Source organism: Leucoraja erinacea, chromosome 13 (genome assembly GCF_028641065.1).
Source record: "Leucoraja erinacea ecotype New England chromosome 13, Leri_hhj_1, whole genome shotgun sequence".
Taxonomy (NCBI): Eukaryota; Metazoa; Chordata; class Chondrichthyes; order Rajiformes; family Rajidae; genus Leucoraja; species Leucoraja erinaceus.
This window is the reverse complement of record NC_073389.1, coordinates 6,988,062-7,001,681: the sequence shown is the minus strand read 5'-3', so window position 1 is coordinate 7,001,681 and position 13,620 is coordinate 6,988,062. Positions and strand designations below refer to the sequence as shown.

The window sequence follows — 13,620 nt, the reverse complement described above, 5'->3', positions numbered from 1 at the left end:
ATCTTGTCTGCGAGGAGTGGGAGCAAGAGCAGAACTGTGGGACACTGGTGACAGATCCATCTACAACAACGGAGGAAGAACCCTTTTTACTAACACAAGATATTTTATTTTCTTGGATGTTCCAAAATGGAAAGCCTCATCTTGGGAGCAGATGCAATGGGCACGGAAAACTTGAGAGTAGGGGATGGCGTCATTGCAAGAGGAAAAGTTGGACGAGGTGTAGTTCTTATAATTGTGAGGGTTGGTGGGTTTTAAGTAGATGTCATTCGATAGTCTGTCCTCTGTGATGGTGATAGAAATCGAGAAGGGGAGAGGAAGTTAGTGGTAAAGTTAATAATCAACAAATTGTGCGGGAAGCAGTCCCAATGCAGTCGCCAACACAGCAAAAAAAGAGTTGGGGCATGGTGCCAGTGTATAATTGGGGTAAGGACTGTTCCACGTAACCAACAAAAAGGCAGGCTAAGCTGAGACCATGCTAGTGTCCGTGCTATGCCTTTAACCTGAAGAACTTGAAGAAAGTAAGAGTTGTCAAAGAGATCAGCTGATGAGGGTGAGGACTAAGCGGAAGAGTATCAGAAATAATGAATACTAGAGGGGATCTGATTGGATCTTTGTTTCAGCAAGAACCAGAGGGAAATTTAAAGAAGCAGCACTAACTCCATGGCTCCAGGCTGGTGTTCCGTCAGTCCAGGCAGGGCTCTAGGTTAACTTATTACATTTGTTGTACCACTTCGTTTTTCGAGCTTTAAAAAAGATAGAAATAAAATTAGTACAATTAGAACTTGGAAACAAATAAAACAGAATCTAAAATTAAGAAATCCTATCTCTTTTAATGCCAACAGTCAATAACCCGTCGTTTAAACCTTCAATTATAGATAAATCATTTACACAATGGGAAAGAATGGAAATCAAAACGCTCGGAGACTTGTATGAATTAGGAAAATTATTATCATTTCAACAATTGCAACTGAAATATAATTTGAAAAATAATCAATATTTTAAATATCTTCAAATCCGTGACTATCTGAAAAAATACACAAAAGACTATCATAACATGTCTCCAGACTTATTAGATGAAGCCATGAAGATAAAGGCTGAATCAGCAAATCTAATATACTTATACAACATTATTTTAAATATAGAAATACCTACAACTGATGGTATTAGAAGAGACTGGGAACAAGAACTAGCTATAAATATTTCAAAAGAGAGCTGGGATAAACACTTACTATATGTGCATAAATGCTCAATCAACGTACGACGTACTCTAATTCAATATAAAACATTACATAGACTATATTATTCAAAAACTAAAATAAATAAACTTTTCCTCAATGTCTCACCCATTTGTGATAAATGTCAGTCACAAGAAGTTTTATTCTTTTTTAAACTCCAAATCAAGTGTTAATTCTGTTATTTTAAATTTCTTTCACTAATTATTTTTAGATGGGATGATGATGTATTTTGTGCTTCCCAAAGTAGAACAAAATGGGGATAATGTTGATATCTTCATCCCTGTTTTTTCTAATTCAGGTTAGAACAACGGCCCCTGATAAATACAGAGTGAAACCCAGTAACGGCAGCTTTGAACCTGGTACTTCAATGGATATTCTGGTATCACTTCATGGAGGTATAACATTTGAGGTCTTGCTGTTGAAATGATATTGTTGAATCATGGACTTTGCCATTCTCTATCAAGCATATTGCTAGATGTAAAAAATAAAAAGGGAATATGTTTAGTAATGCAAGGAATTTAAGTAATGAATGTATTTTGCAATCAGTAAATCATCTGGCTGAAGCTTTTATCGCAGCATTCCGAACGCATTGGAGTTATGCATATTATGCTTAGTTCAGCTAGCTTTAAAATGCCGCTGCTTGGATAATGTGAAGTGGAAGTTAATCTTGAAGGGAAAGGATGTTTTGCTGAATTGCTACAGAATATTGGTTCTCCTCGACTTGGTTAACAGATGAGATGCTAAGCTCGCACTTATGTGAGCAATTCTTTAAACCAACTGACAACCCGCATTGGAGCTTCCCCATGCCCTCCGGCGCCAGAGCGCACTCTGCGTTGAATAGTAAATTTATGTTACACTTTCATTTCCAACATGCATAACCTCCAACTTGTGCGAGGTTCCACGAACCATAATCATTATGGGACGACAGATGGCGCAATGGGCTAAGTGTTCGGCTGGCGACCGGAAGGTCGCCGGTTCGAATCCCGCTTGGAGTGCATACTGTCGTTGTGTCCTTGGGGCAAGACACTTCACCCACCTTTGCCTGTGTGTAAATGTAATGTAATTATGTGAAGCACTTTGGGGTCAATGCAAGTTGACTGAAAATGTGCTATATAAATAAGATAATCCTTGGGTAAGTCGGGGAGTGTCTGTATTAAATCTGGCTTGCCATCTTTATTTGGCTATTTGTGTGTCTCTGCTCTCAACTCAATACCTGTTAAGAACAAAGGCATTGGTGATCTGGGAGCATCATTATTTTCAATGAGAAAATATGAGAACCTCTGTAAATACCTTTTCCCAAGCCTGTTTTTGACCAATAGCAGAACAAAAAGAGAACTGAAAATTGGTTAAACTCTGAAGCTTCACACAGAAGAAAATAGTGTTATCATTCATGGATTTTGAAAGTTAGCAGTAAACAAAATTCTCTTCTGCCTTCCATATATCTCAAACAGAAAAAAATGATATTGATTGCATAAATGGGGATATATCCTGGATGTATGATTCACGATGACTTGGTCGTATGGATTCAGAACTGGCTGATGGATTCGGAACTAGATGCCAGAGTTGTGGTAGAAATGTATTTTTCTGTCTGGAGGTCTGTGACCAATGGATTTTCACAGGAATCTGTGCTGGGACCTCTAGTATATGATGTATGTCAATGACTTGAATGTAAATGTATATGGGTTGGTTAATAAATTAGCAGAAAACTCGAAGATTGCTGGTGTTGTGGACAGCAAGGACAGCTGTCAAAGTATATAGCACTGATATATATCAGTACGGTGTGTCTGGAAAGAGCTGCAAGAGAAGGCAATTGAGACAGATACTGTAACAGCTTTTAGTAGACTCTTGGATAGGTACATGGTTTAGAGCAGTGGTTCCCAACGTGGGGCGTACGCCCCACAGGGGGGCAATTTGATTTTTAAGGGGGGGCAATTGAGCGCGACTGAGGAGGTCTGGGTCCAAATTTTCGATTTTTATTTTTTAGGATTTTCCATCAGGTAAACATATGTAGTTTATGTTTCAGATGTTATTTCGAGTAAATAATTTTTTTGGGTAAAAAAGGTCTTTATTGTGTAGTTATTACAACCAAGGTATTGGCGTTTTAAGCTTCTTCAGCTGAAACGGAGTTCACTTTTTAAATTATAAGAATTATATATCACCACATGGGGGGGGGGGGGGGGGATCAGGAATTTAGAGGTGATTAGATGGGGCATGGCCAAAAAAAGGTTGGGAACCACTGGTTTAGAGGGATGTGGGCCAAAAATGGGCAAATGGGTCTAGCTTAGATGGGCATCGTGTTTGGCATGAGCGAGTTGGGCTGAAGGGCCTGTTCCCAAAGCTGCATTACTTTGACTCAACAGAAGTGGACGAAGAAATGGCAAACGACTAGAGTCCTGTGGCCTTCACATCCATCATGAAAAATTTTGAGAGGCTAGTTATGGAACGCATTAAATCCAGTCTACCAAGCAGCCTTGACCCACTGCAGTTGGACTACCGCCACAACAGGTCCACGGACGATGCCATCACACCGGCCCTACACATCCCTGGAATACCTGGATAAGACTTTCTTATAGATTCCTATTCAGACTACAGCTCTGTCTTTAACACCATTATACCTTCCAAGCTGATCACCGAACTCGCAGGACTTGGTGTCAGCACTCATCTCTGCAACTGGATCCTCGGCTTCCTGACCAACAGACCCCAATCAGTAAGGATAGGGGACAAATCAACCTCTACAATAATCCTCAGACCAGGTGCTCCGCAAGAATGCATTCTTGGTCCCCTTTATTTCTTGTACACTCTCGGCGGTACAGCCATGTACAAATCTAATTGAATTTACAAATTTGCATTACCATTGTGCCGGGTAGTAAATAATGATGAGTCGGAGTACAGGAAGGACATTGCGAACCTGGTATCAAGATAACAACCTTTCTCGCAATATCAGCTAGACAAAGGAGATAGTGATTGTAAAGGAATATAGACGTCGTCCTTAGTCCTTTAACTAAGTCTTTATTAAGATACTACTCACACACGTTCCAGCACTAACCACAACTGGTCTGCACACGTACTGGAACCTACAGGGGAGGGAGCATGCAGATACTACAGTTATACTACAAAGTGTGGGAGGGTCAATATGATAATGAGGTAACTACATATATGGTTTCATGCATAACCATCTACATCCTTTCCCGTAAGATAAACAGCAGCAGGGTAATTATACAGACCTGCAATATAATGACAGTATCAATTATCAAACATCATAAAGCTAAGCATAATCGCCATACCGATCTGGGGCCCGAACAACTCTACCAGAGCGGGTCCGTACGGCACCCTCACTCCCCTCCCCCAAAGAGAAAGGCAGGGGCAGAGAACAACGTGGGGATGGGAGATCAGGCACCAAAACAGGTGGCTGACCAGAAACCGTTGGACTGAGAGGCGAATGGGAAGGAGAAAGAGAAGAAGTAGAACCAACAGGTGAAAAACGTGGAGGAGACACACCGGCAGGAGAACTGAAACCAGGCGGCACAGAAGTAGGCATAGCGGGGGCACGAACAACAGCAGGGGTAGGCGGCACAACCCGAGGAGGAGAGACGGGCCACGGAGAGGATGGCTCCTGGAAAGGAATCGGGGGAGCAGGCTCACGGACAGCTAACAGATGTTGGCGACTGCGACGGTACACAGTGCCCTCGTAGTCTACCAAATAGGAACGGGGCGAGTCAGCAACCCCTACTACAGTAGCAAGCTTGGAAAAACCGGTGGGTGTCTGCATACGGACAACCTGACCCGTTGAAAGGGGAGGTAAGGGGCGGCAAGACTTGTCATGGGACCGACGCTGGATCTCATGGCGTTGAGAAATACGGCGGTGGACCGCATCAGGGGGGCGAACCACCGGGATCAGCGACTGCTGAGAGATTGGCATAGGTGGGCGGAGGACACGAGACATGAGCCGTTGAGCAGGTGAACCCAAAACCCCGTCTCTAGAAACATTGCGCAAATTTAACAGTCCCTGATAGAAATCACAGTTAGACAAACGAGACTGCTCCAGCAATGTCTTTGCGCTGCGCACAGCACGTTCAGCCAGTCCGTTACTCTGAGGGAACTCAGGGCTGCTAGTATAGTGAGCAAAGTTCCACTTAGCAGCGAAGGCAGCAAATTCAGCGCTCGTAAACTGTCGGCCGTTGTCAGTCTGGAGCTTGACCGGGGAGCCAAAGGCAGCAAAGTGACGTCGCAGCTTTCCGATGACCATCTCCGATGTGATGGTGGGAAGAAGGTCCACTTCAAACCAAGACGAATATGAGTCTACTAACACCAGGTAGTTCTTCCCACGCCACTCAAATATGTCTGCAGCCAGTGAAGACCAGGGCATGTCAGGGGCCGGCTGCTGCAACAGAGGCTGGCGTTGTTGGTGAGGGGCCATGGAGTTGCACTCAGCACACGCCTCAACTCGAGCCTTAATATACTTGGCCATGGCAGGCCAATAGTACTGCCCTTGAGCATGGGCAACGGTAGCGTCAGCGCCCGGATGCCCGGAGTGAGCAGCAGAGTAGTAAGCATCATAGAGCGAGGCAGGAATCACCACCTTGTGACCTTTCACTATGATACCATCCCGAAGCACAAGCTCGTCACGAACCAGGAAAAACGGCCGCACGCCAGCAGGCAGAGAGTGGGGCTTGCGGGGCCAGCCGCGCAGAATGACGGCAGACAGCTGTTGCAAGTCAGGGTCAGCAGCGGTGTGCTCGAGCAGGCACTGCAGCTGCTTTGAGGGGACAAAATTCACATTGAGAACATGCAGGTCAGCTTGCTCGTAAGGATGCTGTGCACAGGAGGACTGAGGTGCCCTCGACAGGGCATCGGCAACATGCATTTCGGTGCCCCTCCTGTACACAATGTCGAATTCAAACCGCTGTAGCTGTAACATCATCCGCTGCAGACGGGCCGGGGCAGCATGAATGGGCTTGTTCAATATTGTAACCAGCGGCTGGTGGTCTGTTTCTACCGTGAACCGGACACCATAGAGAAAGTCCCGAAACTTTGAGCACGCAAACACCACAGCCAGGAGCTCCTTTTCAATTTGAGCATACCTTTGTTCCGTGTCAGTCATGGTGCGAGAGGCAAACGAGACAGGCAGCAGAGAATCCCCATCACAAAGTTGCATGCAGGCTGCACCGAGGCCAAAACGAGAGGCATCGCAGGTCACCACAATTGGGAGTCGGAGATCAAAAAATCGGAGTACCGGTGTATTGACCAGCATTTTCTTTAAGTTGTCAAACGACTGTTGGTGCTGCGGACTCCACGACCAGGCAACATCCTTCTTAGTCAGGAGGCGCAACGGCGCACTGAGCTCGCTGAGACGCGGAACAAACTTGCCCAGATAGTTCACCATCCCGAGAAACGGCTGTAGACCAGCAACATCCACAGGTGCAGGGAACTCGGAGATGGCAGCAGTTTTTGTAGGGTCGGGCTTCAGACCCTGAGAGGTAAAAATGTGGCCAACATAGGACACCTCAGACAGTCGGAACCTGCATTTGGATGGGTTTAGTTTGAGGTTAATCTGGCGAGCACGGTCGAGGACCCGCCGGAGATTTAGGTCGTGTTCCGCGACATCCCGGCCATACACGAGGATGTCATCTACAATGATGGCACATGGGAGCCCGGCAAACAATTGCTCCATAGAGCGCTGGAAAACTTCGCTGGCCGAGCTTATCCCGAAAGGCATTCTGAGAAACTTGTACCTCCCAAATGGCGTTGCGAAAGCTGTCAAATCAGTCGACTGACTGTGCAGTGGAATCTGCCAAAACGAACTTCTGGCATCAAGAACAGAAAATACGGTGGCTTGACCAACCTGGGCAGCAACGTCCTCGACAGTCCTCATAGGGTAGTGGGGCCTTTTAATGGCAGTGTTCAAGTCCTTCGGGTTGATACAGACCCGGATTTCGATCTTTCCTTTTTTTAGGGTAGCAACCATCGTGGACACCCAGCTAGTGGGCTCGCTGATAGCTTCTAGCACCCCCAAGTTCACCATTTTGTCCAGCATAGCTTTGACTTTGTCTTTCATCGCGAAAGAAACCCTATGGGACGGACGACACACTGGAGTAATGGAGGAGTCTGTGGCAATTTTATAAACGAGCGGCAGCTTACCAAGCTGATCATCAAAAAGGTCTGGGTATTCAGAGACAGGGTCCAACACCACCCGTATCTCATGGACTGTACTGTCGAAAGCAACCAGGCCCAGATCTTGGCAAGCCTGATTACTCAGGAGAGGCACACAATCACAATCCAATACAAAAAACGATAAGTCACGAGATGTCTTCTGTAGCTTGCAGTGGAAAGTTACCCTCCCCACAGGTGTCAGTTCCTCCCCTCCGTATGCTCGCAGCACAGAGCGATCCGCAGTCAGTTGTTCATTAGACCTTAGCTGGTGGAAGAGCGTTGTTGAAATTACACTGACCTTCGCACCCGTATCCAACTTCGCAGTGAAGGTCTTGTTATTGACAGTGACTAGCACCGATGGATCAGGGAGTCGAGTCTGGTTGTGCAGCAGAGCGTAAACACTGGCATCCCCCATAGAGATGCTGGAGTCGGGGGCTGACTCCTCGTCGTACTGTGGATCAAGGACACTTTCAATCCTCTGGAGATTGCTGAACACCTGGCGAGGTGGCTGAGCAGCGTTCCCACGGGAACGGCAGACCGACGCAAAATGATTTTGCTTTCTGCAATAGTTGCAGGCTTTTCCGGTAGCAGGGCAAGGAGACTGTGGCAAATGTCCATACCCACAATTGGGGCACTTTCTGGCACTCTGAGGGCGGGGGGCAGGAGCTGGGCGAGGCAGTGGTTTAAAATTGTTAGGTGCCCGCCGCGGCACAGACAGAGCAGCCACACCGACGGCAAGGTTCCCAGATCCTCTCTCCCCACTGAACGGAGTAACGACCTCAGCAATGCGGCAGGCATGCACAGCTTCGTTTAACGTGAGGTCAGGCCTCCTTAATAAATCAGACCGCAGCTTCTGGTCAAGCATGCCAGTAACTAATATGTCCCGCGTGAGCTGGTCACGCAACTCACCAAAACGACAGCGCTGTGATAGATGGCGGAGGTCGGCAATGAAACATTCTACAGGTTCCCCAGGCTGTTGCTTGCGAGAAAAAAAACGAGCTCGCTCCAAAATGCGATTCGAAGGAAGGTCGCAAATCTCTGTGAACTTCCTCAATAGACAAGCTGGGTCGTCCGGAGATTCGGCTGGCTCAACAGCCTGGTCATCCACATCCAGGACCGCTGGACGGTACTCAAACGAATTAGCCCTCCTCATGGCATCTGGTCCAGCGAGATTCAGTAGCAGAGATGCTCTGAGAGCAGGAGGATCATTGCGGTGTGCAATGTTGACATAGTGATTGTAATCCATGACAAATGTGTCCCATCGCTCCGCGATGTCGGCATCAAAAACTAACGGGGAAGGCTTGCGACAAGACGAAGCCATCCTTGCACACACACACTCAAAAAACAAAATAAAACCCGATGTACAAGAGGCGCAGATTTACAGGTTCTGACACCATGTAAAGGAACTAGACGTCGTCCTTAGTCCTTTAACTAAGTCTTTATTAAGATACTACTCACACACGTTCCAGCACTAACCACAACTGGTCTGCACACGTACTGGAACCTACAGGGGAGGGAGCATGCAGATACTACAGTTATACTACAAAGTGTGGGAGGGTCAATATGATAATGAGGTAACTACATATATGGTTTCATGCATAACCATCTACAGTGATCAACTTCAGGAAGCGAAGCAGTACACATACCCCGGTTTGCATTGATGGTGCTGAAGTAGAGATGGTTGAAAACTTCAAATTCCTAGGAGTGAATATCACCAGCGACTTCACCTGGACCACCCATATTGAAGCAACGACCAAGAAAGCACACCAATGCCTCTACTTCCTTAGAAGGCATGTCCCCAACAACCCTCACCATCTTCTACAGATGCTCTGTGGAAAGCATTTTATCAGGATGCATCATGGCTTGTTTTGGGAACAGCTCCATCCAGGACCGCAAGTAATTGTAGTGAATTGTGGATGCAGCCCAGACCATCATACAAACCAACCTCCCTTCCATTGACTGCATTTATACCTCGCGTCGCTTTGGCAAGGCCAGCAGCTAATCAAGGACGTTGCACCCTGGCCACTCCCTCTTCTCCCCACTCCCATCGGGCAAAAGGCATAGAAGTGTGAAAACGCATACCTCCAGATTCAGGGACAGTTTCTTCCCAGCTGTTATCAGGCAACTGCACCATCCTACCAAGACTAGAGAGCAGTCCTGAACTACTATTGACCTCATTAGGGACCCTCGGACTTTACTGGCTTTACCTTGCACTAAACATTTGCTTATCATGTATCTGTACATTGAATGACTCAATTGCAATCATGTATTTATTTCCACTGACTGCTTAGCACACAACAAAGCTTTTCACTGTACCTCGGTACACATGACAATCAACTAAAACTGAACCGAGTTAAATCCGAGAAAGTGTGAGATATTGCACTTTGAGAGTTTGAAGATGAGAGGACAATGTTTAAAGGTGCAAGTTTTTTTGTTTTACACAGGTGATGGTTAGTGCCTAGTACATGTTGCTGGGTGTGGTAGTTGAAGCTCATATGTTAGTGGCATTTAAAAATCTTGAATTGATACATGGATATGCAAGGTATGGAGGGATAGGGGTTATGTGCAGGTAGATAGATATGTGGTGGTTTTGGCATCATGATCAGCACATATATTGTGGGCCGATTATACTGTACTATGTTATGAGTGTGAGGGGAAGGTATACGGTTGGCAAGACCTTTAATAACATTAATGCACAGAGGGACCTTGGGGTCCAGGTTCAGGGCTCCATGAAAGTGGCAATACAGGTGTGGTGAAGATGGTGTATGGTGTGCTCGCCTTTCTTGGTCGGGGCATTGAGTGTAAAGTCAGGAAGTCGTACTACAGTCCTCTGACTTTGGTTCGGCCACATATGGAGTATTGTGTTCAGTTCTGGTTTCTGCATTACAGGAAACGTGGAGGTTTTGGAGAGAGTACAGAAGCAGTTCATGGTAATAGCTACAAGGAAAGGTTGGACAAACTTGAATCGTTTTCTCTGCAATGCTGGAGATTGAGCTGTCCCTAGTAGAAGTGTACTTAGTGGAGCACAGTGGCACACCTGATAGCATCCTCATAAGCGCCAGAGACTTGGGTTTCATCATGACCTCCATGCTGTCTATGTGGAGTTTGCACGTTCTCCCTGTGACCACATGGATTTTCTCTTGGTGCTCTGGTTCCCTCACACTTCCCAAAGATGTGTGAGGTAGTTGAGGCAGGCACTATCACAAGGTTTAAGAAACATTTAGACAGGTACATACATAAGATGGGTTTAGAGGGATTTGGGCCAAGTGCAGGTAGGTAGGACTAGTGTAGATGGGGCATGTTGCAGCGAAGGCAGAGATGCTGCCCGTCCTGCTGAGTTACTCCAGCATTTTGTGTGTAACTTTGGGCCATGTTGGACAGAGTGGGCAAGTTGCGCCAGAGGGCCTGTTTTTATGCTGTAGATTTGAGTGATGTTTAAGAGGCCTTCGGATAGGTATATGTAGGGAATGAAGCAATATTGATCATGTGCCGGCAGATGAGATTTATTTACTTTGGCATCATTCTCAGCACAAATTATGGGCTGAAGGGCCTGTTCTTGTACCGTCCCTTCACTGTTCGCCTGGCAGTACTTCACCCAAAGTCTTTTGTAACAGCTAATGATGGCAAGCAATTCAGTCGTGTGGAGCATTGTACATCGCTTAACTAGAAATAAATGCATGAGAGAGAGAGCAGATGCTGGAATCTAGAATAAAAAAAGCAGCTATGGAAGAGCATAACGAGTCCAATAGCAAAAGGAGTAAGTCAACATTTCAGATCGCAGGAGGATTATTCGGAAATGGGGAGCCAGAACAGCAATATAATTCCTTTGGTTCTCGCCTTTTACCCACCAGCCTCCACATGCAAGAATCTTCAGAAGTTCTTATGTGAGATTGTGAGGATTGTTTTATGAGAGACTGCAAATGGAATGGACTGTGTGGAGATAAATGGTGGAGAGATAAATAATCCAAGTCCAGGTTTCCAATATTATGAACAGTTCATAATTGATTAAAGTCCTGAAGAGTAATGTTGTAGTCGGGTTTATTGAAAATCCATAGTATTAGCGGTTGGATAAAGTACTTTTTGTGGTAACTGTTTTCTCTACCATAGAAATAGCCCACTTGGGCAGAGGACCACATCTTGCAGTGACAAAGAAAACATTTTGATAGCGTTTGTGCTGGCTCTCTTTTGCAGTGTTCTAGCAGAAACGCTGATTAGTTATCTCATCAAATTTCCGCATTTTCCACCAATCAAAATTTGATTTGATTAATACGTTACTTTTTTTTGATTTCCTGTGTTATTTCCCTGATCCTAATTCAATATCCTTTTGTGAAAATAACCAGAGTGCAATTTCTCAATCTCTATTGTCCCTGTACGTTGAATTCTCTTTTGGGTTCATTGCATTTTCCGCCAAGTGCATGCGGCAGCACACGGATGTAAAGTCTTTCCTTACTAAATCTTTTTGTTGTTTTCCTGTGTTTAGGAGCATAGTTTTATCAATATCTTTGACACCTTTTATCTTTGAGTACATATCCCCATTATCTTTAAATGTTCCCATAAATGACAGAGGATTCATTGGTTCCTAGGTTGTCAGTTTTGGTTCTCTTCTTGAGCAAAAATGATTACATAGGATTCTGCCCAGTTTACAGACTTTTACAAATCTTTGAGAATTATAGAAAAATGTTTCTATTTCAGTATTTACCATCAAAGCTACTTAGTTTATGGAGCATCTGAGGAGAAGAAAAAACATTAACTATTTGCCACATGAAACTGTTCTGAAGATGATACATTCCTCCTCCTCTTGGACTTTCCTGAGTAGCCATCTACCCTCGCTGGACCTTTCTATCTCAGTCTGAAGAAGGGTCCTGAACCAAAAAGTTACCCATTTCTCTAGAGATGCTGACTGACCCACTGAGTTACTCCAGTACTTTGTGTCTATATTGCCTTTTTAAAATAAAAACTGGGACTTTGGTTAAGAATAACCTTAACATTTATTTACAGTTTTGCTACTTGATCACATTTTGCTTGTGTCAAACAAAACAAGCGCCTAACAACTAATAGAAATTCGGATGCCTTGATGAATAACAAGAAAAAGTGGATTTGTGAGATGTTTGTTTGATCGGAAAATATTAAGATCAAACGTCCCCCGAATGTGTTTCTGTTGTATTTTTAATGTAGTACATTACAGGAACAAGGCCTTCAGCCTAACATGTCTGTGCAAAGCATGATGCCAGGTTAAAATAATCTCCACTGTCTGCAAGTAATCTATATCCATTCTTTCCCAGAATATCCACGGGCTATCTAAAAGATCTTTTATGATGCAAAGTTGCAAGTGCGTCTCATTTACCCATAGAGCATAATATGTATCACCACATACCCTTAAAATGGCTTGGTTAAATATCAGATTATGTTGGTCCATGGAATCCAACAGTATTGATGGCATAATGCTAATTGATGAGCCTATCATACTAACAAATTCTTAGCTAGCAAACCAGGCATGTAAAGGGACTTTTGGCAATAAACATTTGAGAGCATAAAGCAATACTTAGAATGTAAACATTATATTTAGATCATTTTAAAATGTGAAACAATCGAACAATCAATTGTGAAATGCCCAGCGCAATGAATAACAAGCCATGGCAAATGGATTTTGACCATGATTATGACTGTTTGCATTTTTAATACATGAAACAATAGCACCACCTCTGTTCCTTCTTTAAAGAACAATTCTAGGAAGGAGGACCGTAAGATCTTTTAGGGATTTTTTATTTGTAATTATGGCTGATAACTCAAATGCATAACACTTCAGAATGCTTTATGGTGAGATGTTTGTAACTACCTTGAAACGTTTGTCAAATTACTCATTCACTTGATTATAGTGAAGAAGGTTGCAACAAAGTCTGTAGAAAAATACTAAATTGTTAATAGTAAATTCAGGATTTCCCAGTTAAACTGTGCAAGTGTGCAAATTGGAGTTGCAATTCTGATTCTCTGTCTCTAGTCTTATTTCCCACTGACATACAATTCAACTTTATTTATCCCGGAGGGAAATTGGTCTGCCAACAGTCAAAAGATACAGTTACAAGGCATAGAAAGTTTCATGTGCATTCTAATAATCATGACATTTAAGTGACCAGTTATTGCACAGCACATATGTAATATTGTACAATATGAATTAAATTATCGAGTGGGAAAAGTCCAAGATGAGGGATGTGCAAAGATGGGGGGTGAGTGAGTC

At 44.3% G+C, this 13,620-nt stretch overlaps 1 protein-coding gene across 2 annotated transcripts in view; it reads left to right on the top strand.

The window, feature by feature from the left end:
- mospd2 (motile sperm domain containing 2) overlaps positions 1 to 13,620 on the top strand; it is a 63,923-nt gene that overhangs the window by 39,451 nt on the left and 10,852 nt on the right. For both annotated transcript variants that reach the window (XM_055644376.1, XM_055644377.1), the window contains exon 12: positions 1,534 to 1,630. In XM_055644376.1, the coding sequence (XP_055500351.1) occupies positions 1,534 to 1,630 (97 nt within the window). The remainder of the gene's footprint in view (positions 1 to 1,533; positions 1,631 to 13,620) is intronic.